Below are 23171 nucleotides of genomic sequence, written 5' to 3'. Positions count from 1 at the left end.
TAAACATCCCTTGCTGAAATTTAAGCCCGTTGCTTCTTGTCCTATCCTCAGAAGACAAGACCAATTTTTCTCCCTCCTCCCTGTAACAACATTTTATGTACTTGAAAACTGTTGTCTCCTCTCAGTCTTCTCTTTCCAGACTAAACAAATCCAATTTTTTTCAATCTTCCCTCACATGTTTTCTAGACCTTTAATCATTTTTGTTGCTCTTCTCTGGATTTTCTCCAATTTGTCTACATCTCTCCTGAAATGTGGTGCCCAGAACTGGACACCATATGCCAGCTGAGGCCTAATCAACGCGGAGTAGAGTGGAAGAATTACTTCTCGTGTTTTGCTTACAACACTCCTGCTAATACATCCCAGAACGATGTTCACTTTTTTTGCAACAGTGATTCCTAATGATGAAATTAAAGTAAGATATGTAATCTCGAGCAACAGATCTACATGTGTTTTTCTTTTATCTTCATACAGGTAGGAATAGGAATTCTTTTTAAATTGACTCATAATTCTACTCTGGCACCTTACATATATGAAGGTTAAGAGTGGGGGAAGTTTACATAATTCTCGCTTACAAATTTATTCCCAGAGCTCAAGAAGCACCACTATAAGTAACTGAGCTGAAAATGTATTATGTTTATTGACATGCAGATGAGCCAAGTAGACATCTTGCTTTGTTCTGGAATTCCTACAGCCAAACACTTTCACAGTAGCTTTTGAAATGGAGTAGGGTTTTACTCAGGCCAAACATACAACTGTTGACACATGCACCCTGGAAAGATCTCTATAAAACACTGTTTTATAGCACGGTTCCTCATCCACAAAGTAACGGAACCCTATTCTACTTAGTGGAAGGGATAATTTATCAGCTAGAGAGAGACAAGTTCTCTGTCCTTATATTCCCTGATTCAGAGCACATCAGGCAAAGGGGTCAAAAGATCTTCCAGAAAGAGCCAGCGAATTAGCCATCCCAGACAATGGTTGCAGTTTGCTGACGTAAGTGATTGATAATCTTGAAGTAACAGGACTACATGGCAAATCTTCCTGATATGAAGAAAGACTTTCCTCATTAATGAGAGATTTGATGATGATGATCAAATTCCACTATGGAACCCCTCATTAGCACAGCCACTAATGACAGCTTTTCAAGACTAATCCATTCATTTGCTCATTATAGGTTGGAAGGATTTAATATAAAGATTTTACAAAAGATTTATAAAGACTTTATCTTTTGAACAAACTTTAATCATAGATTTTCTGGCATAGACAGCAAAGCTATAAAGGCTTCCTAAACTACCATATTGCTTCTGAATTCACTTATTTTTTAACGTAAGTCATAACGAGTATATCAGGTCTTAAAAGCATCATCGCTGAAGAAACTCTTTAAGCCTCTATATAAATTTTGAAATTTCTTCTATGTTAGGGCAATGCCAATTTATAAGCTGACGATTTAAAGCAATTTCTGAACATTTGCAGACACAGGTCAAGAAATAGAAGGACAGCTCTCCCTTCCCTAAGAGGAATGATTTGGGTTGAAGGTTATTCTGAAGAATACTGTCATGTTTGGATTCTTACCTACTGTACCCAGGTACATCTTCATAAAGCAGTTAAGAAACACATGGAGTATCTAGGTCTGATTTTGCAAGGAATTTTATTGGGATTTGAGGGTGATCAGCTTTTTCCTTTGCCTAACTAGGGCTCCTTTATGTTTCTTATGAGTCTGAGCCATGGTGCAGTTGGGGAGGAGCCAGACTGCTGGAGTGCTGGTGTGAGAAGACAGCATGCTTCACTTGTCTATGTCTCTGTAATGTTGACAGTGCTCCTCCAGTGCAACTCTCCTGGAATACAGGAGAGGAGGGGAGGGGTCTGGGCCATGGCTCTGCTCACCCACTTGACACAGCACCCCTCTACCTGGGTTGCTAGCAAACCCAACAGTATTTCTTTCACAGCACTGGGAGGGCCTTGCACTGGCCCAAGGTGTATGGGTGGGGAAGAGAAATGCTTTCTCATACCTTTCTTCCCACTCGTCTAGGGGGAGGTGTAATCTGATCCACAGAGTAAAATCACAGACTGAGAACCCCAATCCTTCAAGCCCTCCACACTCCTCGACTTCAAGCTGCCACTGAAGTCGATATCAGTTCCATGGTCAGAGGGGTTGCGGGATCAGAACCTTCAGGCCCAGGCCATGCAAACGTTTATGCACAAGTGTCCAACTGATGTCAGTAAAGTTATTCACGTGAAAAAAGATAATCATGCGCATAAAACATTGGAGGACCATGCCCTGTACGTGTCTTATGAAGGCAGCCAGCCGTGACATGAGGCCATTTGTAGTGCACTGATTAACAATGCCTTACACATCTCTTTAAAATGTAGCTGTAAATAAATCCTTTAGCTGCAGCAGCAGCAACAAATTAAACAGATAAACAGCAAGTGGGGGATAGTTTGCTAACTAATGGATTTAAATATTTAAAGGGAATTGTAAACATTTTTGCACTAGAAAATAAACAGATTAGGGTTTTTGTTTTTATAAATACATAATTCTGTTTCCCCTAAATCAGGGGATCTCAAACTTCATTGCATCACAACCTCCTTCTGACAACAAAAATTACTATATAACCCCATGAAAGGGGACCAAAGCCTGAGCCCACTCAAGCCCTGCCCACCCAGGCGAGATGGGTGTGAACTCAAAGCTTGAGCTCCACCACCCCGAGTTGCAGGGGGGAAAAGTTGAAGCCCAAGGGCTTCAAGCCCCAGGCAGGATCCTGTAACCCGAGTCCCGCCACCCAGGGCTGAAGCTGAAGCTTGACCCTGCCACCCAGGCATGAAGCCTTCGGGCTTCAGCCCTGGGCGGTGGGACTCATGCTTTGGCCTTTGGCCTCACCAGCCCTGGTGACCCCATTAAAACAAGGTTGCGACCCACTTTGGGGTCGCAACCCATAGTTTGAGAATGGCTGCCCTACATAAATACTGAATTACTTTTTCCTCCTTCTAATTTTTGTACTTGTAGCTAGGAATTAAAAATAAACAGCTTAATTCTCATTTTCTTGATTTGAAGTCTCCAGGCAGTTTATTCATTTCACAGATCATGTGAGCTTAAGATTATATGAACTGGGTTCCTGCAGTTAAGACTATTGATTTCTCATAAATATATACTGGCCGGAATCCTGGAAAAACGTATACATGTGCTTAACTTTACACACATGAATAGCTCCATTGAACTTAATGTGACTACTAATGTGTATAACATTAAGCACATTCTTAAGTGTTTGCAGAATCACCGCCTGATTTTATTTTAATTAGCATTTATATTCTGACTGCTGAAGGCTGAAAAACTAACTCTCAATAGCCAAAATTTTCAGAAATAATTATTAAATTTTGGGTGTCCAAATTGAGAGACCATAAAAAGGCCATCTTTTCTGAAAGTGCTAAGTATCCACCCATTGAAAACTCAGGCCGCTTTAAGGGGTTTTAGATGAGATATCCCAAAACCGAGACCCACAAAAATCAGCAGTTAAGATTTTCAAAAGTAACCCATGACTTAAGAGTTAGCTGAAATTTGAGAATTTTTTTTTGATAGAAACAAGCCACAAAGCCACACAGCTCAGATTTAAACTTTCCCAGAACAAGGGAATTTTCAGATCTAGAATTTTAGATCCAACTCATCTTCGCTTTTGTAACAAGAACAAATTGGCACTTGAGACGACATGTTTCAGAATGGAATCCCATCTGCTGTGAAGGTAAAAAGAAAATGGTAATTTTTTCTTAGAAACAAAATTCTAAAAAAAAGAGGAAACAGTAAGTTTTTTTAGGATCAATAACAATCTATCTAGAATCAGAGGGGTAGCCGTGTTAGTCTGGATCTGTAAAAGCAGCAAAGAGTCCTGTGGCACCTTATAGACTAACAGACGTTTTGGAGCATGAGCTTTCGTGGGTGAATACCCACTTCGTCGGATGCATGTAGTGGAAATTTCCAGGGGCAGATATATATATATATACACACACACACAAGCCAGAAGCAGGCTAGAGATAACGAGGTTAGTTCAGTCAGGGAGGATGAGGCCCTCTTCTAGCAGCGAGGTGTGAAAACCAAGGGAGGAGAAACTGGTTCTGTAGTTGGCAAGCCATTCACAGTCTTTGTTTAATCCTGAGCTGATGGTGTCAAATTTGCAGATGAACTGAAGCTCAGCAGTTTCTCTTTGAAGTCTGGTCCTGAAGTTTTTTTGCTCGAGGATGGCCACCTTAAGATCTGCTATTGTGTGGCCAGGGAGGTTGAAGTGTTCTCCTACAGGTTTTTGTATATTGCCATTCCTAATATCTGATTTGTGTCCATTTATCCTTTTCCGTAGAGACTGTCCAGTTTGGCCGATGTACATAGCAGAGGGGCATTCCTGGCATATGATGGCGTATATTACATTGGTGGACGTGCAGGTGAATGAACCGGTGATGGTGTGGCTGATCTGGTTTGGTCCTTGATGGTGTCGCTGGTGTAGATATGTGGGCAGAGTTGGCATCGAGGTTTGTTGCATGGGTTGGTTCCTGAGCTAGAGTTACTATGGTGCAATGTGCAGTTACTGGTGAGAATATGCTTCAGGTTGGCAGGTTGTCTGTGGGCGAGGACTGGCCTGCCACCCAAAGCCTGTGAAAGTGTGGGATCATTGTCCAGGATGGGTTGTAGATCCCTGATGAGGCTTTGGAGGGGTTTTAGCTGGGGACTGTATGTAATGGCCAGTGGAGTCCTGTTGGTTTCTTTCTTGGGTTTGTCTTGCAGTAGGAGGCTTCTGGGTACACGTCTGGCTCTGTTGATCTGTTTCCTTATTTCCTCGTGTCGGTATTGTAGTTTTGAGAATGCTTGGTGGAGATTTTGTAGGTGTTGGTCTCTGTCTGAGGGGTTAGAGCAGATGCGGTTGTACCTCAGTGCTTGGCTGTAGACAATGTGGTGTGCCCGGGATGGAAGCTGGAGGCATGAAGGTAGGCATAACGGTCGGTAGGTTTTCAGTATAGGGTGGTGTTAATGTGACCATCACTTATTTGCACCGTGGTGTCTAGGAAGTGGACCTCCTGTGTAGATTGGTCCAGGCTGAGGTTGATGGTGGGGTGGAAGCTGTTGAAATCGTGGTGGAATTTTTCCAGAGTCTCCTTCCCATGAGTCCAGATGATGAAGATGTCATCAATGTAGCGTAGGTAGAGAAGGGGCGTGAGTGGACGAGAGCTGAGGAAGCGTTGTTCCAGGTCAGCCATAAAAATGTTGGCATATTGTGGGGCCATGCGGGTGCCCATAGCGGTGCCACTGATCTGGAGGTATATATTGTCATCAAATTTGAAATAGTTATGTGTGAGGATAAAGGCACAAAGCTCAGCAACCAGTTGTGCTGTGGCATCATCAGGGATACTGTTCCTGACAGCTTGTATTCCATCTGTGTGTGGGATGTTTGTGTAGAGAGAGCCTCTACATCCATGGTGGCTAGGATGGTGTTTTCCAGAAGGTCACCAATGCATTGTAGTTTCCTCAGGAAATCAGTGGTGTCACAGAGATAGCTGGGAGTGTTGGTGGCATAGCGTCTGAGTAGAGAGTCCACATATCCAGACAGTCCTTCAGTGAGAGTGCCAATGCCCGAGATGATGTGGCGTCCAGGATTTCCAGGTTTGTGGATCTTGGGTTGTAGATAGAATAACCCTGGTCGGGGCTCTAAGGGTATGTTGATTTGTTCCGGTGTTAGTGTAGGGAGTGTCCTGAGTAGATGGTGCAGTTTCTTAGTATATTCCTCAGTGGGATCTGAGGGAAGTGGCCTGTAGAATTGTCTGGCGGCCTCCTTTTGGTAGTCAGACCTGTTCATGACGACAACAGCACCTCCTTTATCAGCCTCTTGGATTATAATGTCAGGATGGTTTCTGAGGCTGTGGATGGCATTGCGTTCTGCACGACTTAGGTTATGAGGCGAGCGATGTTGTTTTTCCACAATTTCTGCCTGTGCACGTCAGCGGAAGCATTTTATGTATAGGTCCAGACTGTCATTTCGACCCTCAGGAGGGGTCCATGTGGAGTTTTTCTTCTTGTGCTGTTGGTGGGAGGGTAACTGTGTATCAGTGGGCTGTTCAGTGTTATCCTGAAAGTATTCTTTGAGTCAGAGACGGCGAAAGTAGGCTTCCAGATCGCCGCAGAACTGTATCATGTTAGTGGGGGTGGCAGGGCAGAAAGAGAGTCCCTGAGATAGCCCAGAAGAATAGTCTGTCCTGAGTGTGTGGTTAGATAGATTGACAATATTGTTGGGTGGGTTAGGGGTACCACGGTTGTGGCCCCATGTGGCAGGTAGGAGTTTAGACAGCTTACAGTCCTTTTTCCTTTGTAGAGAGGTGAAGTGAGTAATGTAGATCTCCTGTCTTATTTTGGTGAAGTCCGTTTGTATGGAAGTTTGGTTATTTATGAGAGTCTCCAGGTTGGAGAGCTCTTTTTTGATGTTTTCCTGTTTGCTGTATAGGATGCTCATCAGGTGATTCCTCAGTTTCTTTGATAGAGTATGGCATAATCTCTCACTGTGGTCTGTGTAGTATGTAGATAGCAGTGGATTTTTTACCTTTAGTCCATCTAGACTAATCTATTTAGACTTAGCAGTGATAATACTAATGTTATTTTGACTCAAACAGGATATAATATCAGGAAACAGAGAAATTCTGTATGCAGATGATAACTACAATGCATCTTGGGAGAAAGACTACTAACACGGACCTATACTAAAAAGAAAAAAAAAAGATGATAATCCCCCTAAGTGATACTATAATCCATTTTCCAAATAATGGTAATAATTTATCTATTTAGGTATTTTTATGGTAATCATCATAGTATCTGTTCCCTGATATAATGCACCAAAAAAGTGCTTCTAGAACATCAGTTTTAAGTTTTGAACATATCAGGGATTAAATAGCTGATAAAACTGCATTCAGAGCCTATCACTTCTAATCCACAAATGAAATGTAGCCATTGACCAAAAGTTGATATGCAATATATTGGATGTGGCAGGTCACTTCCACATGGAGAGGTATCCAGGCCACAATCACCTCTCCAAGCCGACTGGGAGGCTTGTAGGCTTTCCCAGCAAAGGCACCAAGGTTTGAAAGGCAGAGACATTGAACTATTGGCTCACCCTTAAGATAGTCCCTTCAGAGTGGGGTGGTGTTAAAAAAAATAATAATAAAACCAAACAAACCCACACCTCATACTGCTACTACAGTGTGGTGTGTGTATAAATGGGAGACACTAGTGTTCAGGGCTGAACAGGATACACCCGAATTAACCTTTTTTGGAAAGTGTTCTTTTTGCCAAGTGTTTTTTAATTTTTGGAGGGAGAGAGGAGGGTGGAGCTGGAGGAAAATACAAGCTAACACTAGCACTTAAAAGGCTTCTCTACTGTGCACAGTGACTAATTGTTTACTTCAACCCTGGGGGGATAAACAAGCTAACGTGGAAGAACCTCTGCTGAAAAAAAGTTCTCTGAATACTAGAACACAGAAAATCGGGGGATAAAGGGGGGATTGAACTTGGAGTGACCTTTCCCAAGGTGGTGTGCTGATGTTGGGGAGGTTTTTTACCCCCTTTTGTCACTGCTGCAAAATTCTGTGTCTGTACAGGCAAACTCTAAAACAGGTGCACAATATTAAAACCTTGTAGCGTAGGTTATAAGCGCCCATGCACCAATAACAAAGTAACGAAGGTAACTACATTAAGAGGGCCTTAAGCCATGGGAAGGCAATGTGCAGTATGTACAATAGTTACTTGTTCCAATCTGTTTTGCTAAAAGGAGAAAAAAAATCAAATCTATTTAAGTTAACTTGGAAGTGTTCTCATGCCTGAATCTACCTGATTTAGGGTCCATCTGCTGTGTTGAAAAAAAATATATCAGATTGCTTGGCATGAACATTCAGTGATTCCTTAAAATCTGGTTATCAGATCTCTCTGCAATTTCATCCTCACTTCTGACTGTCACATGCCCCCTCTCCCCTGCCTCCAGTTTCATTCTGAAAACTACATGTACTATTCATTTCAGCAGCTCAATGCAAACAAAAATAAATCCAAGTGTAAACATCCGTGCTTACAGTTTTTCGTAACTATAGTTAAATAAGCCGCTCCAGTGAGAAGTTTGATACGGCTGCCACGTTAGAGCCTGATAACATTTGTCCACAGCCGCTACATTCTGTCCATCGCTGTCATACTCTTGCACTTCAGTGCCACAGTCCTTTACTGTCACTGTGAAGAGACAAAAGCGATAGTTTATTTGCTACATGCCAGGGCTAGCCAGTAACACTGCAGAAGACTAGTAAATAAAATTGTTTTCCTTTGTAGCTATTCCAAAAATATTTGCCTGCCTTATTTTATTGTCACAGAGCATGTGTTATTTTTTTACCTTTCCCATGCTCTGTAAGCTATCACTCCGGTAGCATTGCTTTTCATTCTTCTACCAAAAAAAACGTTACGTGGCAAAAAAAATAATTTGTTCGCTAAGCATTTTAACTTTTGAAATAATCATTTTGTGACATGATCTAGCAAAGAAAGAAGGAATACCAGAATTATCAATTACCCCACTTGCAATAAGCTTAAAATAATCCACCAGTCCAAACGAACAAATATTTAGTTCCATAGCAAAAAAAAAAAAAGCAACATTCAGCCATTCATTGGCTGGCCAATCACTGCTTAATGCTTTATAATGAGAAACATCCCAGACTGCCAATTACATCAGCTTGAAGCAGCCAGGGTCAATGCTGATGCTTGAGATACTCCACATGTCATGAAGGCTGAGGAGCACTTCATGTGGGAGACAAATAAATGGAGTGCAGCCCAGAATATAGAGTACACTGCAGTGAGCAAGCAATCCAAGAACCCGTATGTGGCCTGAGGCACCATGGTGTGACAGAAAAAGCACAGCACTGTTGAAATAATTGCAACCCAGAGCCCCTAGCTGCAATAACTGTGTTTTTGACAGACAACTGGGTGAATACTACAAACAATGTTCTCTGGTTACTCATTTCGATTTTTAAACTAATTTCCTTCTGCCATGTTTGAGCCCCTTGCGTGCTCACAGTACACTAAAATTGAGCCACTGAGTTTTACTGACATAGATGTTTGCACAGAGCAAATTTCAGAGCTGTATCGCCATTATTAAAACCCAACATTTTAAATTCACATATGCAAGCATCCACAACTGTTTGTTTATCCATTCCATCAGGAACAGTAGCAATACTGTGCAACTCATCTGACCAATCACAATTTACCAACACAGCTCAAACAACAGATACTTAAAGAAAGGTTTCTGGTCAATCCATATACTAGTGGATAGAAGAAACCACCACAAAAATTGATCGAATAATTTCAAATGACTTATAAGTCTGAAAGAGTGACAGGCTTTTGACTATGCAGTGTTGTTGTAGCTGTGTCCGGCCCAGGATATTAGAGAGACAAGGTGGGTGAGGTAATATCTTTTATTGGTCTAACTTCTGCTGGTGAGAGAGACAAGCTTTCAAGCTACGCAACAGAGTCACAGCTAAATACAAGCTTCTCATTGAAAGGCTTCAATTCATCAGATAAATTGTTCATTGTGAACTATTTGGTCACATACAACCTCATATGCCAATGTTGATTCATTCCTGTAGAAGCCCAATGAGTCTTTTGGTACATATGGACTTTTATAGATTCAGCATTTTCATCATGATAAAACCCTGAATTATATTAATGTTGGGGAGAAAACAATAAAGCGCTTTTGTCAGACTCCTATATGGATACATTTTACAGAAGAATGGGAGCTGTCAAATCAGATGGCAAGTGAAGCTGAAATGCATTCTCTTCCTTCCTTCTGCCCCCCTCATTAATCACCTGTTAAGCTAACCCAAGATGGTTTCCATGTCCTAGATGACTTTGTGTCAACTAGGTCAACAGAGTACAGAATCTCCTATGTTCCACAGGCTCATGCATATAAGGACAGAACCCTTTGACTGATGAGTGCATTCAGTGAGTGAACATTTAAAGCTTCATCTGTAATCTGCAAAAACAGATTGTTCCTCACTTTTGAAAAAACAGCAAAGAGAATTGTTTGAAGGAGCCTTCCAGGTTTAATACTGTTATCTTTTCTGAGCCAGCACTAGCGTGACTGTCAAAATGTCCTAGTGGTCAACAATATGAAACACTTACCCTGCTGAGTGTTGTTAGTCCATGGTGGAGAATCAGTGGCATCATCTAACAATCTTCTCTTTTTAGCTGATACCAGGGAAATACTTAAAAAAAAATGCATTGTACATTATTACTCCACAGAATAATGAAAGTTATAAGATAACACCCAAGTACCTGATTTCTAACAGAATTTTCACTTGAGTTCTGATTCTGCTTTATTTTTACTGAATTAAGTGACTTATGCTTTTCGGTCTTAAATACCAGCGTCCTTTTTATTCCATGTGACCATGGAATTCACCCTTTTTAAAGCAAGTTTTACACACACAGCACACCACAGAGATTGCATTTGTTTTGAACCAGTTGTACTAAAATCCCAGCCTTATTCTTGAATGGGTTTAGTCAAGCAGGGGCAAACTCTGTTTCCCTCCTCCATGGATAAGGAAAAAGGCCATTTACAGTGGTTCTGCTATATAAGGAGGAGGGGATATGATAAAGAGCCCAGGAGGGTGTTTGCACCTCTTGTGCAGCATGGAGTCTAGTTCTACATGTGGGAAGAGACAGGGCTGGAGGATCTGCCACTATACGGATCCTTGAGACTTTTTATTTGCCATCCAGACAGGTGTAGGGTCAAGGGCTATAAGCCAAAATAGGTTCCAATCCACAAGCTGGGAGATGGTTACTCTTTCCCTTTTCCTGCCAAGATCTTTTGATTAGGCACTGAGGGAAAAGGGATTTTGCCTTAATTTTTATTTGTTTTATTATTAAGCACCCAACACATTTTGGTGGCTGAAAACTATATCAAGTATATAATGAGTATTCAGTTTTATCACACAAATAAAATAAGCTGGTTTTTCTCATGCCGCATGTAAGAATGTTAACTCGTGAAAATAAAACCCCTTAAATGGGTGTTGTAAAATACCACAGATATTTCTGCCATCCCAGCTACTCATTAGCTTACAATCTCTCTCTAACCTTGTAACTTTTTCTTGAATTTAATTGCTTTTGGTTTTAATCTGATTTTTAATCTTTAAAATATGGTGCTTAAAGAACAATAGCTGATAAGGATCCCATAAATGTATAAACAGAGCCACCATGTGGAGAAACTTGTACCCATCAGTATTTTTCTACATGTGGTTCTTTCCAGTCTGAAACCATATAGCTCTAAAAAGCAGCTGTGCCACCTTCCCTTTTCTGTATCTGCCTTCCTTCCTACATAATAAAATTATACCTTACCCAGCACTATGAGAGGCCCTTGGCTGAACGTAGGAATAATTTAAACCTAGACAGCTGGAGGATATAGAAGTATTCCAGGGAGACACGGCATTATCTGTCTTGAGACAGCAGTCTTGGGGAACACCGCCGGGATGTCCATTGGTGCTCAGGTCAGAGAGACTGTCAGGGTATCTACAAGGAAATGTATCGGGTGCCCCCGCAGAAGGGAAGGAAAGTGACGGCCGCAGTTCAGTGGGTCCTAAAGCATCATAATGTAAAGCTGCAAGGAATAACAAATGAAACATTTAAATCGTAAAGAGAATAGAAAGAATGCTAATAGTACAGTAAGATTAGAACTCACACAACCCACCCTTCAGTTGTGGTGGAGAATATGGCTCTGATCCTGAATCTGGCGGGGAGTCTGGTAACTGGCTTTGCCTGGAGATGAAAAGGATATTTTTATTTCACTATGAAAAGAAATGCATAATAACCATAAGCCAATCTTTAACTACCTCAAACCACACGAGTAATTCATAACATATGAACCTGGTAGCCTTAAAGGCTTGGCCTGCCTATAAAAATTTAAAATTCCCTTTCTCTCTAGGCTCTGGATGGGCGATGCCCAGTAGCTTCATCAGCAGAAGGTATCAGCTTTAGACAATTTGTTCTGGCTTATGCTTTAGCCTCCAGAACTTCAGCACTGTGGAAATTAAGAGACACAAAGTAGGAAGAGTGGGGAGGAGAGGGCATGGGACACAATGGAAGGGGATTGAATTTGTATTTGTATTTGTCTGATTAAAATAGAAACAAGAGCTAGGCCCTTGCAAGCTCACTGGGAAAGAAAGAGGGAGTTCAGGGTAGGGTTTCCAGGCAAGATGTGGGCTTTGCTCAGAGCCCCCAGGCAGTCTATTTGGACTCATTTTTCATCCAAACAATTTTTCAGCTCAGTTTGGAAGACATTAACAGGGGGCCAATATTTGTATTTTCATAGCTAACCCCCCAAATGCTCAGGAATACAGAGGATTGGTTTTTTATTGTTTTTTTTTTAAATGCACACAGCCCTGCTGAGGCAAAACCACAAAAGCCAGTGTAACCTCATAATTTAAGACCAGCTATTCATACCATGTATTAAACCCCATTCCCACTTTGTTCGACATAGGGGTAGCCGCCCAGAGCAGTCTTGGTGCCTATGGTTGCATTTTAGAAATCTGAATGAATTAAAATACATTATAAATGATATTTTTGTTAGGCTCATAACCATGCAAGCCAGTCTCTGACATCACACTACATTAAAATGGCCTGTAAAGAGAGGGTGACCAGATGTCCTGATTCTATAGAGTGTGGGAGAAAAATGAGTCCTCCCTGAGTTTGGAGCAACAAGCCAGAAGCTAGGAATAGAGCAAGATCAGGCTAACAAAGTCAGGCTGACACTGACTCTAATAACGCGAGACTAAGATCTCTATGTTCAAATTCCTTTATCCCTTTCTCTACTTCCATAAGGGACAGTCCCGATATTTGGGGCTTTTTCTTACATAGGCACCTATTACCCCCCAACCCTGTCCCAATTTTTCACACTTGCTATCTGGCCAGCCTCTGTAAAGATAAGAGCTGCATGTGTATGTAACCCACTAGCCAGTGTATTGTGTCCCCCCGGTGTGTCCAGTCAACATGGGGTCTGTTACAGCTCTCAGCTTAAAAGGTTGTCTCTTCGTTTCAAGCTGCAGAAGCCTCCTCCCCCCCATTCAATTCCTGATGTTGGCCGAAAGGCAGCTCTCACACACACACTCTGGCTGGGACTTTCAAAGGAGCCCAAGACAGGGAATTGCTTATGCAATAACATTATCATTTGCCCAGAACTGGAAGAGACCCTCATTTAAAGGTAGGAATTGTTTAAATCCAAACAGAAATGGAAATTCAATCAGAGTTGGGTGCTTAACTCCCATAGGCTCTTTTGTAAATTTCAGCCTCAATCTCTACTTTGAAACACTGCCTGAGAAATTGATGCTTAAGATTTATAAATAGACAGGTTAATAAAAGAAAGCTAATTGCAAAGGAATTTTTTTAGTGGGTGTGGGGGAGGAGCACTATCTGTTTGTACAACACCTGCTGCCCTTCTTGGAGGTTAAATAGAAAGCAATTATTTAAAGGGATGCTGTTAAGTTAAAAATATTAACTCAAAAATGCCCTTACCTCTATTGCAAACACTTTTATGATTAAAATAGAGTTTCAGTGATCTAGTTTACATTCTACTATTTATACTGTTTAATTTTTATGTCTTAGTTTGCACACTCTGAAAGACAAGTCAGTTTCACTTTTGTTTGCCGTCCATTTCATTTACATGTTCTAGTGCATTTCCACATTCTGTTGCTCTTGGTTTTAATAAAATGTCACATTTATAAAACCTACATTTTAGGCCAGATTTGACTTGGTGAATGTCCTTTAAGAAATGAGTGTATGAATAACATTTAAAGTTTTCTTCAGAGTAAGGAGATATTTCTAGAGCGTTTAAAAACTGTTTAATGTTTTAAACATTGTTTTCTAACTTTAACAAACTAGAGTTAAGAAACTAATTTGCCTCATAAAATTTGAACTGTAAATCTATAAAAGTCTTCAACTTCCCTTCTATATACTGTATGCATGTTTCCTGGTTTCAAACACTGCCTCAGGTACCCACCTAATTTCTGTTTTCAGTTAAAATATTTCAAACGAAAGTCCAACAACATATTTTAAACACTACTAGAGGAAGGAAAGTAAACAGTCATTGAAAGAGGAAGGAAATTACTGTAGATTCAAGTTGGGGAAAATACCATTGTTTTGTGTTTTAAGAAAAAATATGTTTGAAATGAACTTGAATCACAAACTTGGTACAGCCATTAAGTATCCATTTGGGAAACAAAAATTCAATGTTTTACTTTTCATTTGCCCCTCACCTTTTGCTTTTACTATGGAAAAAAGTGGGGGAAACCACACATTGCTTCAGCTTCACTGTGCAAAAGGAGAGAAATGCAGATGATGTATTCCATGGCACTCACAATTTTAAAAAAGCATATAACAGCAACTCAGTGAGATTCTACCCTGTTTGTGCTTGCAACATAGTATGCATTGTTCCTAAAGATCATTTCAAAATGTAAGTCCAAAAACTTATTTGGAACAGTTTTTATATTCACTGCACCTGCATGATGTCTTTTGTATTAATATTGTATCCTTGCGCCTTCTTAATAATATTAATATCTTTTTTAAAAAAACAGAAAACATTTTATTAATATACTTTTATTTTTCATGGAATTGCATATAATTTTCTTTTATCTGTATTTTAAATATGCCAAGGCTCTTTATGTGGCTTTATATGGATTTCTCTGAAAGATTTTATTTTTTGTTTTTATGCTTCAATTCAGATAATTGCAATGTTACAGAAATTTGACAAGAATAGTTATTGAACTGTTAATCTAATAATTAATAAAATGTTACTACACTTCATTATAGTGCAAAATCAGTTAAGCCCCCAAAATACATTTTATTTTGATACATTTGATATTTTGCACATTATATAACTAAGAGTTACATGATTATACAGCAGTTATCTACAGGTATATAATATTATATCTAATGTAGTAGATATGTAGTAGTAGTAGATTTTTCCTATTTAACCTGTTAACTGGCAATACAATATAGTCATGAGAAGTGAAGTCTCGTTTTAAAAGAGGTTTAATAATTTGTAATCTGGTTCTTTCTATATGCTTAGTGATACTAAAAACTAAGACGAGAAGTGTGCAAGTAAAGCATTCCTTATATTCTTATTTTTTCTCAGCCTGCAAACTGATAAAGTTTATTCCTAATTGATTAATGAAAATGGGTCAGTAATAGCCTACTTAGCCCACTGTAAATCTGTGCAGTGCATGTGTATGTCCAGAATGAGAAATGGCATGAGGTTTTACCCTCCTGCCCCCACAAACTTTCTTTGACCAGGTGTTGGCAGGTTTCAGGCTTTGAATAATAATCTTTTGTATTAAATGAAAGTCAGCTGGCAGCTTGGATGAATTATCTATGTTTTAATGTCTGACGGATTTGTGGTCCATAGTAAGTTGTCCTCAGTTATGCTCTATTGGATGATGTATTGTTGTAATTTACAAATTATTTTTTAAAGAGATCAATGAGTCTTTTCTTAATTATGAAAGGGACATTAGGATGGAAGCAACAGTTCTTATCCACAAAAAAAGTAATATGTTTGACACCTTTAAATTTACCACAATAACTAATGTGAAAGTTATCAGTGAGCCTATCCTTCAGTATCATCCACCCTTTTAAGCCTACTGTACCTTATAAGAAAATCATGTTTCAATTGCCATCCCTTTCTCTATTTTCAAGACATATAGCTTCAAGAAAGAATCAGGGCTCCTATTTGATCAAGTTACTTTCTGCAGAACACAGATTTGAATGGCATTTGAGGTGTGATTGCTGTGTTCAGATGGTAGCAATGTTGTGATAACAGAACCCAAGAAATGTGCTAACAAGTTCAGTTCTCATTGCTAATACATACAAGGCTCCAAATTCCAAGTCACTGCCAAGGAATTCTTCCAACATACTTGTATCCACCATAGCATTCTCCAGGGCTCCATGCACATCTTGCCCTTCAAGTAAAAACAAAGAAAGATTGACATTCAGCACATGGTTCCGCCAGATCCGAATACTCCAAACTCCAGCAAATGCAGAATGCTGTAGCCCACTTTCTCACGTGTACAAAAGACAACCACATCGCCCCTGCCTTCAGACAAAACCCTCCTACACATGATAGAAGGGCCACGCTTGTTAGCACGAGTATGAAAGGAGGGATGGGAAATGTGGAAAGCAGTTGGCAGCATGGAAGAGGTAGTGGGAGATGACAGAGCAGCTCTAGACATGAGAAGTTTTCTTCACATCACACTTTGAGAACCATTGTTTGCATATGTCATTCAATGAAATGTAAGTGTAAGGTAGGTAGATGTAGGTCCATATTTTGCACCTTAAAATGCAGGTATTGAAGACTATTTCATTTCATAGTCATCTGCTCGCTGGGATCAGTACAAAGCAACTAGTTTAGAAATCAGGGGTTCTAATATTTTACTCCATTTACTAGACTTGGGCTGTCAAACTGTTTTTGAAACACTTTGAAAAACATAAAATACACTTTCCTTTGAATTGGTTTAACTTTAGAAGAACAGAACAAAATATCAGAAATCTGATGCTAGGTGTAGTCTTCCTGATATTTTCCTTACAAAACCAAAGCACTAACATATAGAATTTAGCAATGAGTGGAAAGGTTCAGTACTTTGTCCTTCGTTGCTTAGTAACTGGAGGCTATAAATGGATTTTATGATTATAAGGTCTATAGCATTAACAAGGACTTTTTCAAAAGTCAGCTGGAACTCCCTAGAACAATAAACAATCTTACTTTTAAAAATACTTTGTGGCCTTTCTGGGTTCATAATAAATATAGTGTAAGTAAGGCTGCATGGACAACACCGTTAGGCATCTGCATGTGTAAATGGTTATACTCTTAAGTTCCATTCTGCTCTACTTTTTTCTCTTCTCAACCTGAAATGACTTCTGCTAGTAACTTTGGACATCATTTAACTGCCAACACCCAAATCTGCATCTGTCAGTTTACACAACTCCCTTCTATGTACCTGCCAGCGCCGAGCTGTAGCATTACTTCCAACTACTACTATGTTCTGTGATCACAAAGCAATTTATGAAATGTGTATTTAGGAATCACTCGCTCATTACCAAAATAGTTACACTTCTGTTTGCTACAGAATCCCAGCTTTACTGTCCTCAGCACAACAGGTAATAGGGAAGAGTTTGAATAGTTTGAAGAGGTGTGATCGACATTCCCTCTTTCATCACAGTCAAATTTTAAAAAGCAAAACCTAGTGGGAATCATTAACATTTCAAGTATGGTAAACACACAGAAAAAACAGTTACCTACCTTTCATAACTGTTGTTCTTCAAGATGTGTTGCTCACATCCATTCTATTCTAGGTGTGTACACACCCATGTGCACAGTCATCGGAGACTTTTGCCTTAGCGGTATCTGTAGGGTTGGCTGTGGTGCCCCCTTGAATGCCGTGCTCATGTGTCAGTATATTAGGCACCGCTGACCCTACGTCCTCTCAGTTCCTTTTTGCCAGCAACGCTGACAGAAGGGGAGGAGGGCAGGTAATGGAATGGACATGAGCAACACGTCTTGAAGAACAACAGTCATGAAAGATAGGTTTTTCTTTTTTTCCCTCTTCTTTGAGTGCTTGCTCATGTCAATTCCATTCTAGGTGACTCAAGCAGTATCTACAGATGTGGGATCAGAATGTGCAGTTTTGCGGCTTGCAGTACTGCCCTACTGAAGCTAGCATTGTCCCAGGCCTGCTGGGTAAGTATGTAGTGGGACATACATATATATGGACAGACAACCAGGTGGCCACTCTACAGATGTCCTGGATAGGCACCTGGGCCAGAAAAGCCACTGAAGAGGCCTGTGCTCTGGTCAAGTGGGTGGTACAATTGCCAGGGTGGCACCTTCACTTGATTGTAGCAGCAGCAGATGCAGCTGGTGATCCAAGAAGAAATTCTTTGGGTGGATACAGGGTGACCTTTCATCCTGTCAGCCACTGTGATTGCATAGACTTACAGAATGGCTTGGTTCCATCAATGTAGAATGCTAGTGACCTCCTAATGTCCAAGGCATGCAGTCTACACTCCTCCTCTGACTTATACGGCTTTGGAAAGAAGACTGGTAAGTAAATGTCCTGGCTTGAATGAAACTGAGACCCCACCTTGGGCAGGAAAGCCGGGTGCTGTCTCAACTGGACCTTGTCCTTGTTGAAGACCTTATAGGGTGGTTCCAAGCTGTGCGAGGATGAAAGTTTTTACAAATATGACACTTGTCCTCCTATGGGCTTCCCCCAAAACACTTCAGGCAGCTGTCGTAGGGGGTCACTGATTGCCATCGGCCTGCTGCATGACACACATGACTTGAAGCCAGGCGAGTAGGGCATGATCTGCTTGGGGAAGAAGTGCCAGCCGGGACTCTAAGTACTCTAAATTAACACTACAAAGACTAACTATGTTCAGATTAGGTAGAACAAAGATCTGTGAAGAACTGCTAACGCTCTTGCAAACGGCAAGATGAGGCACTCCAACCAACCGTCACGAGCGGTAAGAAGGAACTGAGAGGGCACAGGGTTGGCACCTAATATACCAATGCATGAGCGTGGCACTCCAGGGGGTGCCACAACTGGCCCTATGGATACCGCTAAGGCAAAAGTCTCCAACAACTGTGCACATGGGCGCGCACACACCTAAAATGGAATCAACTTGAGCAAACACTCAAAGAACAAAAAAAATACTTTTACGACCTCTTCATTGTACAGGTTAAACATGAACATTTAAAAAAGACAGACAAGGTCTTTAAGGTACCTGCTCCCAGACTTACTGTGCCCTCAATGTATTTTCTCAGAGGGTGAACTTGATATCTCCTTTTTCTAATATGTCCCAAATAAGACTTTCCTGTTTAGAGGAAAGATTTGCCTCAGTCATCCTTTCGTTTTTTCATTTTCCAATCTCTCATCCAAGTAGAAATTGCTCTTTATTTCCACCTGTGAACACTGAAATATTTTCTCTTTAAACTTGTGCCTAGCAAAAATTGTGTTAAAATGTCTGCCACTCCACCCTTGTAGCAATCGTGAAACAGCACTGATCCGAAGAGACCTAAAAATGGTGCACGCACACACACACATCCCATAGGTGTTTGGAATAATGTCTGCTTACATTAGTGACAAAAAAGTTTGTATTTGATGGAATACATGTGTTCACACCCAACATGCCATTGTAATAATCTTTGTATAAATTATGCCTTTAAAGTATCATTGGAAACCTCAATTTGCTGGTCAGTATTGTCCTAATAAAATGTGTGTGGCAACATTGTATGTGAAATTATAAGAGCCCCGGATGATGTTAACGCATGTTCCAAACCCCACAGCCCTGCCTAGGCAGAGGTCAGACCCATTCTGGCAGATGAAGACCAGGCTTCCGTTATGAGTGCCTTCTGCACTTCTCGGCTGGACGACAGCAATGTGAAATGCTTGGCCATGAAACCTTCAGTGCTTAGGAAACTCCAACTAGTCAAAATGCTGCAGCACTCTCTTGAGCAACACAGGCTGCTGTGAACACATCAGACCTGTCCTCTGCTCTCTCTACTGGCTTCCTATAGAATTTCAAATCCAGTTTACGGTCTCGGTCCTTATCTTCAAAGTGCTCCAGGGTCTGGACTTGAAAACATCACCTAAAGCTCCTGGACAAAGATAGTGGTCAATTCAGCAGTTCCTCTGGCACAATGGAACTCTCAACTGTAAGAGTAAAGCTGTCTGAGGACCTTCTCTGGAGGTGGTCTGAGCCTGTGCAATGAACTGCCCTAGGAACTAAGGACCATCACAAACTTCACCATTTTCCTTGCCAAGTGAAAAGTGTATTTCTTTGACCTTGCCTTCTCTAACACACACATAACAGATACGTTTAACAATTTAAAAAAAAACAAACAACCACCAAAACAAGACACTCCACTCCATACATTTCGCTCTTTGAGGACAGCAAAAGAGGACAAACACCAAGTGATAGATGTGTAGTCTCTTTACACTACTAAAATTATCTCAAATACGATGGTAATGGGTGCAGTATAGATACCTACAAAAAAATAGAATAGTAGTTGACATCATATGCAGTGAGTGTGACAACTACTCTAAATTGAAGCAAAATCCAGCTAACATACTTGCTCCTTTTTGTGCTTTATCTGTGGCTTTAAAAGTAGCTACTGGCCTCTGAACACCAACTCTTGTCATATGACAAGGTTATTAAGCTGTTTGTAACCTTGACTCATACTATGTGGCCAGAAAATGATTTTCAGCCTTTTACCAGCACTGTATGACACCTGTATTACAATGGTATGCTATTAACTCACTCTACTTAGAAGAACAAATATTGTATAGGAAACATCTTTCCAAACTGTGTCTTGTTACTTGACATTAATTGTAAGATAAAGCTTTCATCTAGTTCCCAGAACACATGCTATACATCCAGTATACTTAAAGGGTTAAAACCCTTAGTGATTATAGTTAGAGAAGTGGCGCCCGCTAAAAATGCTGCTGGAATTCTCCCAGGGCGAGATTCCATTGCTGCATTATCATTTCCACAAAAGTCACCAGTGTATGCTTCATAGTTCTCCTAAATCCTTGCTTTGGAAGTGATCTTTACGGGGTGCTCTGCAGGTACTTCCAGCATGCTTAGACATAATTTTGAACAGACCTCCCAGATTAAATGCCTGATGTTCATAAAATATCTAACAGTTACTTAGGGCTAGTCTACACTTACCGTCCGGGTCGACGCGGTGAGTTCGACTTCTCGGAGTTCGAACTATCGCGTCTGATCTAGACGCGATAGTTCAAACTCCGGAAGCGCCGCGGTCGACTCCGGTACTCCACCACTGCAAACGGTGGTGGTGGAGTCGACGGGGGAGCCGCGTCTGGACGGGTGAGTAGTTCGAATTAGGGTACTTCGAATTCAGCTACGCTATTCACGTAGCTGAATTTGCGTACCCTAATTCGAACCCCCTTTTTAGTGTAGACCAGGCCTTAGTACAATGCAAGGTTTGTTAGAAACCCACCAGTCTGTTTAATGCAAAATTAAATCTTTCTGAAAGCAAAGAGAAGAAACAGTTTAACTTTCATTTGCAGTATATTTTTTCTCAGATTCACATTAATAGTATGAACTCCTTAGTTTATAAAAGGAACAGAGGGTAACGGGAGATCTATAGTTATTAATTAAATAAGTTAATGTATTGGATGAGGCTTTTTTATATTACACTAAGGTCCAGTTTCACATCAAGAGTATTTACATCTGAGTTATGGCAGTGAGAACAAATATCCCAGCCAATTCAAATTAAATTTTTTTAACAAAGTGAAAAATCAGGGAAGAAAAAAAATAAGGAAGTAGCATGTTTTTTGTCTATCATCTAAATTTGACCAACCATTTTGAACAGGTTGCATTCAGTGTTAGGAGACTTGAGAAATTAGGTTTATTGGATTACAGAAATCAAAGAATGGAAATATTCATAGATTCCAAAGCCAGAAGGGGTAACAGTTATGTCATCTGACCTCCTGCATAACACAGGCCATAAAACTTCCCCCAAATAATTCCTAGAGTGTATCTTGATTTAGAAATTGCGAGTGATGGAGTCTTTACCATTACCCTTGGTAAATTATTCAAATGGTTAATTACCCTGACTGTTAAAAATTGACCTTATTTCCAGTCTGAAATTTGTCTAGCTTCAACTTCCAGCCATTGGATCATGTTAAATCTTTCTCTGTTAGACTGAAGAGTCCATTACCAAATATTTGTTCCCCATGTAAGTACTCTTTGTTAAGCTATATAGATGGAGCTCTTTGAGCCCAATCACTATAAGACATGTTTTCTAATCCTTTAATCATTCTCGCTCTTTTCTGACCTCTCCCCACTTCACATCCTTTTTGAATTATGGGCACCAGAACTGGACACAGTATACAGCAACAGTCACATCACTGCCCAACACAGAGGCAAAATGAGCTCTCTACTCCCACTAGAAATTGCCATTTAGGCATCCGAGGATCACATTAGCCCTTTTGGCCACAGCACTGCACTGGGAGCACACGTTCAGCTGATTAACTACCATGACCCCCCAAATCTTTTTCAGGGTCACCACATCCCAAGATAGAGCCCCCCATCCTGTAAGTATTGCCTGCATTCTTTGTTCCTAGAGGTATACATTTACATTTGGCCATATTAAAATGCATATTAACTGTGATGAAGAGGAAAGGTAGAGACTATAGTGAGGTTTGACTGATGACATTTTTACTGAAGAAGTTTTTACTGAAAGAAAATTAGACAAAGTTGAAGGTCAGATTACAGCCTCCCAAAAAAGTCCAAGGGAGAGGACTAAAGACACCAAGTCCATGATGTTCAGTCAGCTTCAATAGAATAACGTCATGCTGAGCAGGGTTTGGCTCCCACTCTGTGGTGGGGAGAAATGGTTCTCAAGCTCCATGGACATTGCCATATCCTGAGGATTTTCTTTAAAGAGCTCTGGACATTTACTAGGAGATCCAGCCATTCTCTGGTACTTTCCTCCCTGTCATTCATCACTGGGAACTCCTGGGGATCATGGTTTCCTTTATTTCTATCTCTGCTGTATAAAGGAGAGCATAAAGGAATCCTTCCAGTGCTCTTATGTCATTAGTCCTCATTTACTCTTGCATCCTGTTACATGGAACTTCTGTGTAAATATCGGAATATTTAGTGTTTCCACATATTTTCTTCCCCAAACTAAAAATTCAAATTAAAAAAATTAATACTAAGTATGTCTTATTAAGATGCATATGCCATCTGAAATAATTTCTCTTTCAGAAATTGTTGAGCTACTTTAGAAAATGTACTCTTACCTTCAAAGAACTGCTGTAGGGCCTCATTTTCTCCCACCACATCCATGACAAGAAGGTAGAAGCTATTTTTTCCTTCACAAGTTTAGGGACATCAGACTGTGAAACAGTTGCACTGTCCTCTCTTTTCCAGCTGATGTATTTTTGAACATGTTCATAATCATGTCATTCTGCTGCTAAACAACATGTCCTGAGTGGATTGTCTTTGCCCCAGGGAAGTTGATTCTTTCAAAACTAATGCTAGGCAATGGACTCAAAGCTTCTACCGCATGCAGGGAAGAACCTGACAAGACTTTAGGAGGAAAGTTGTAGAA

The 23171-nt window shown here is 40.4% G+C and overlaps 1 protein-coding gene across 1 annotated transcript in view; it reads right to left on the bottom strand.

Annotated features, from left to right (window-relative positions):
* MYRFL (myelin regulatory factor like) overlaps positions 1-22906 on the bottom strand; it is a 66565-nt gene extending 43659 nt beyond the window's left edge. Inside the window, exons 1-6 of the mRNA XM_044996683.1 lie at positions 22861-22906; positions 15900-15990; positions 11733-11800; positions 11384-11642; positions 10172-10254; positions 8086-8236 (exon numbers count right to left, since the gene is read on the bottom strand). Of these exons, the coding sequence (XP_044852618.1) occupies positions 8086-8236; positions 10172-10254; positions 11384-11642; positions 11733-11800; positions 15900-15990; positions 22861-22906 (698 nt within the window). The remainder of the gene's footprint in view (positions 1-8085; positions 8237-10171; positions 10255-11383; positions 11643-11732; positions 11801-15899; positions 15991-22860) is intronic.
* Positions 22907-23171: the final 265 nt, after the last annotated feature.

Source organism: Mauremys mutica, chromosome 1, assembly GCF_020497125.1.
Source record: "Mauremys mutica isolate MM-2020 ecotype Southern chromosome 1, ASM2049712v1, whole genome shotgun sequence".
Taxonomy (NCBI): Eukaryota; Metazoa; Chordata; order Testudines; family Geoemydidae; genus Mauremys; species Mauremys mutica.
Note: the sequence above shows the minus strand (reverse complement) of the source record. Positions and strands in the feature narration are given on the sequence as shown.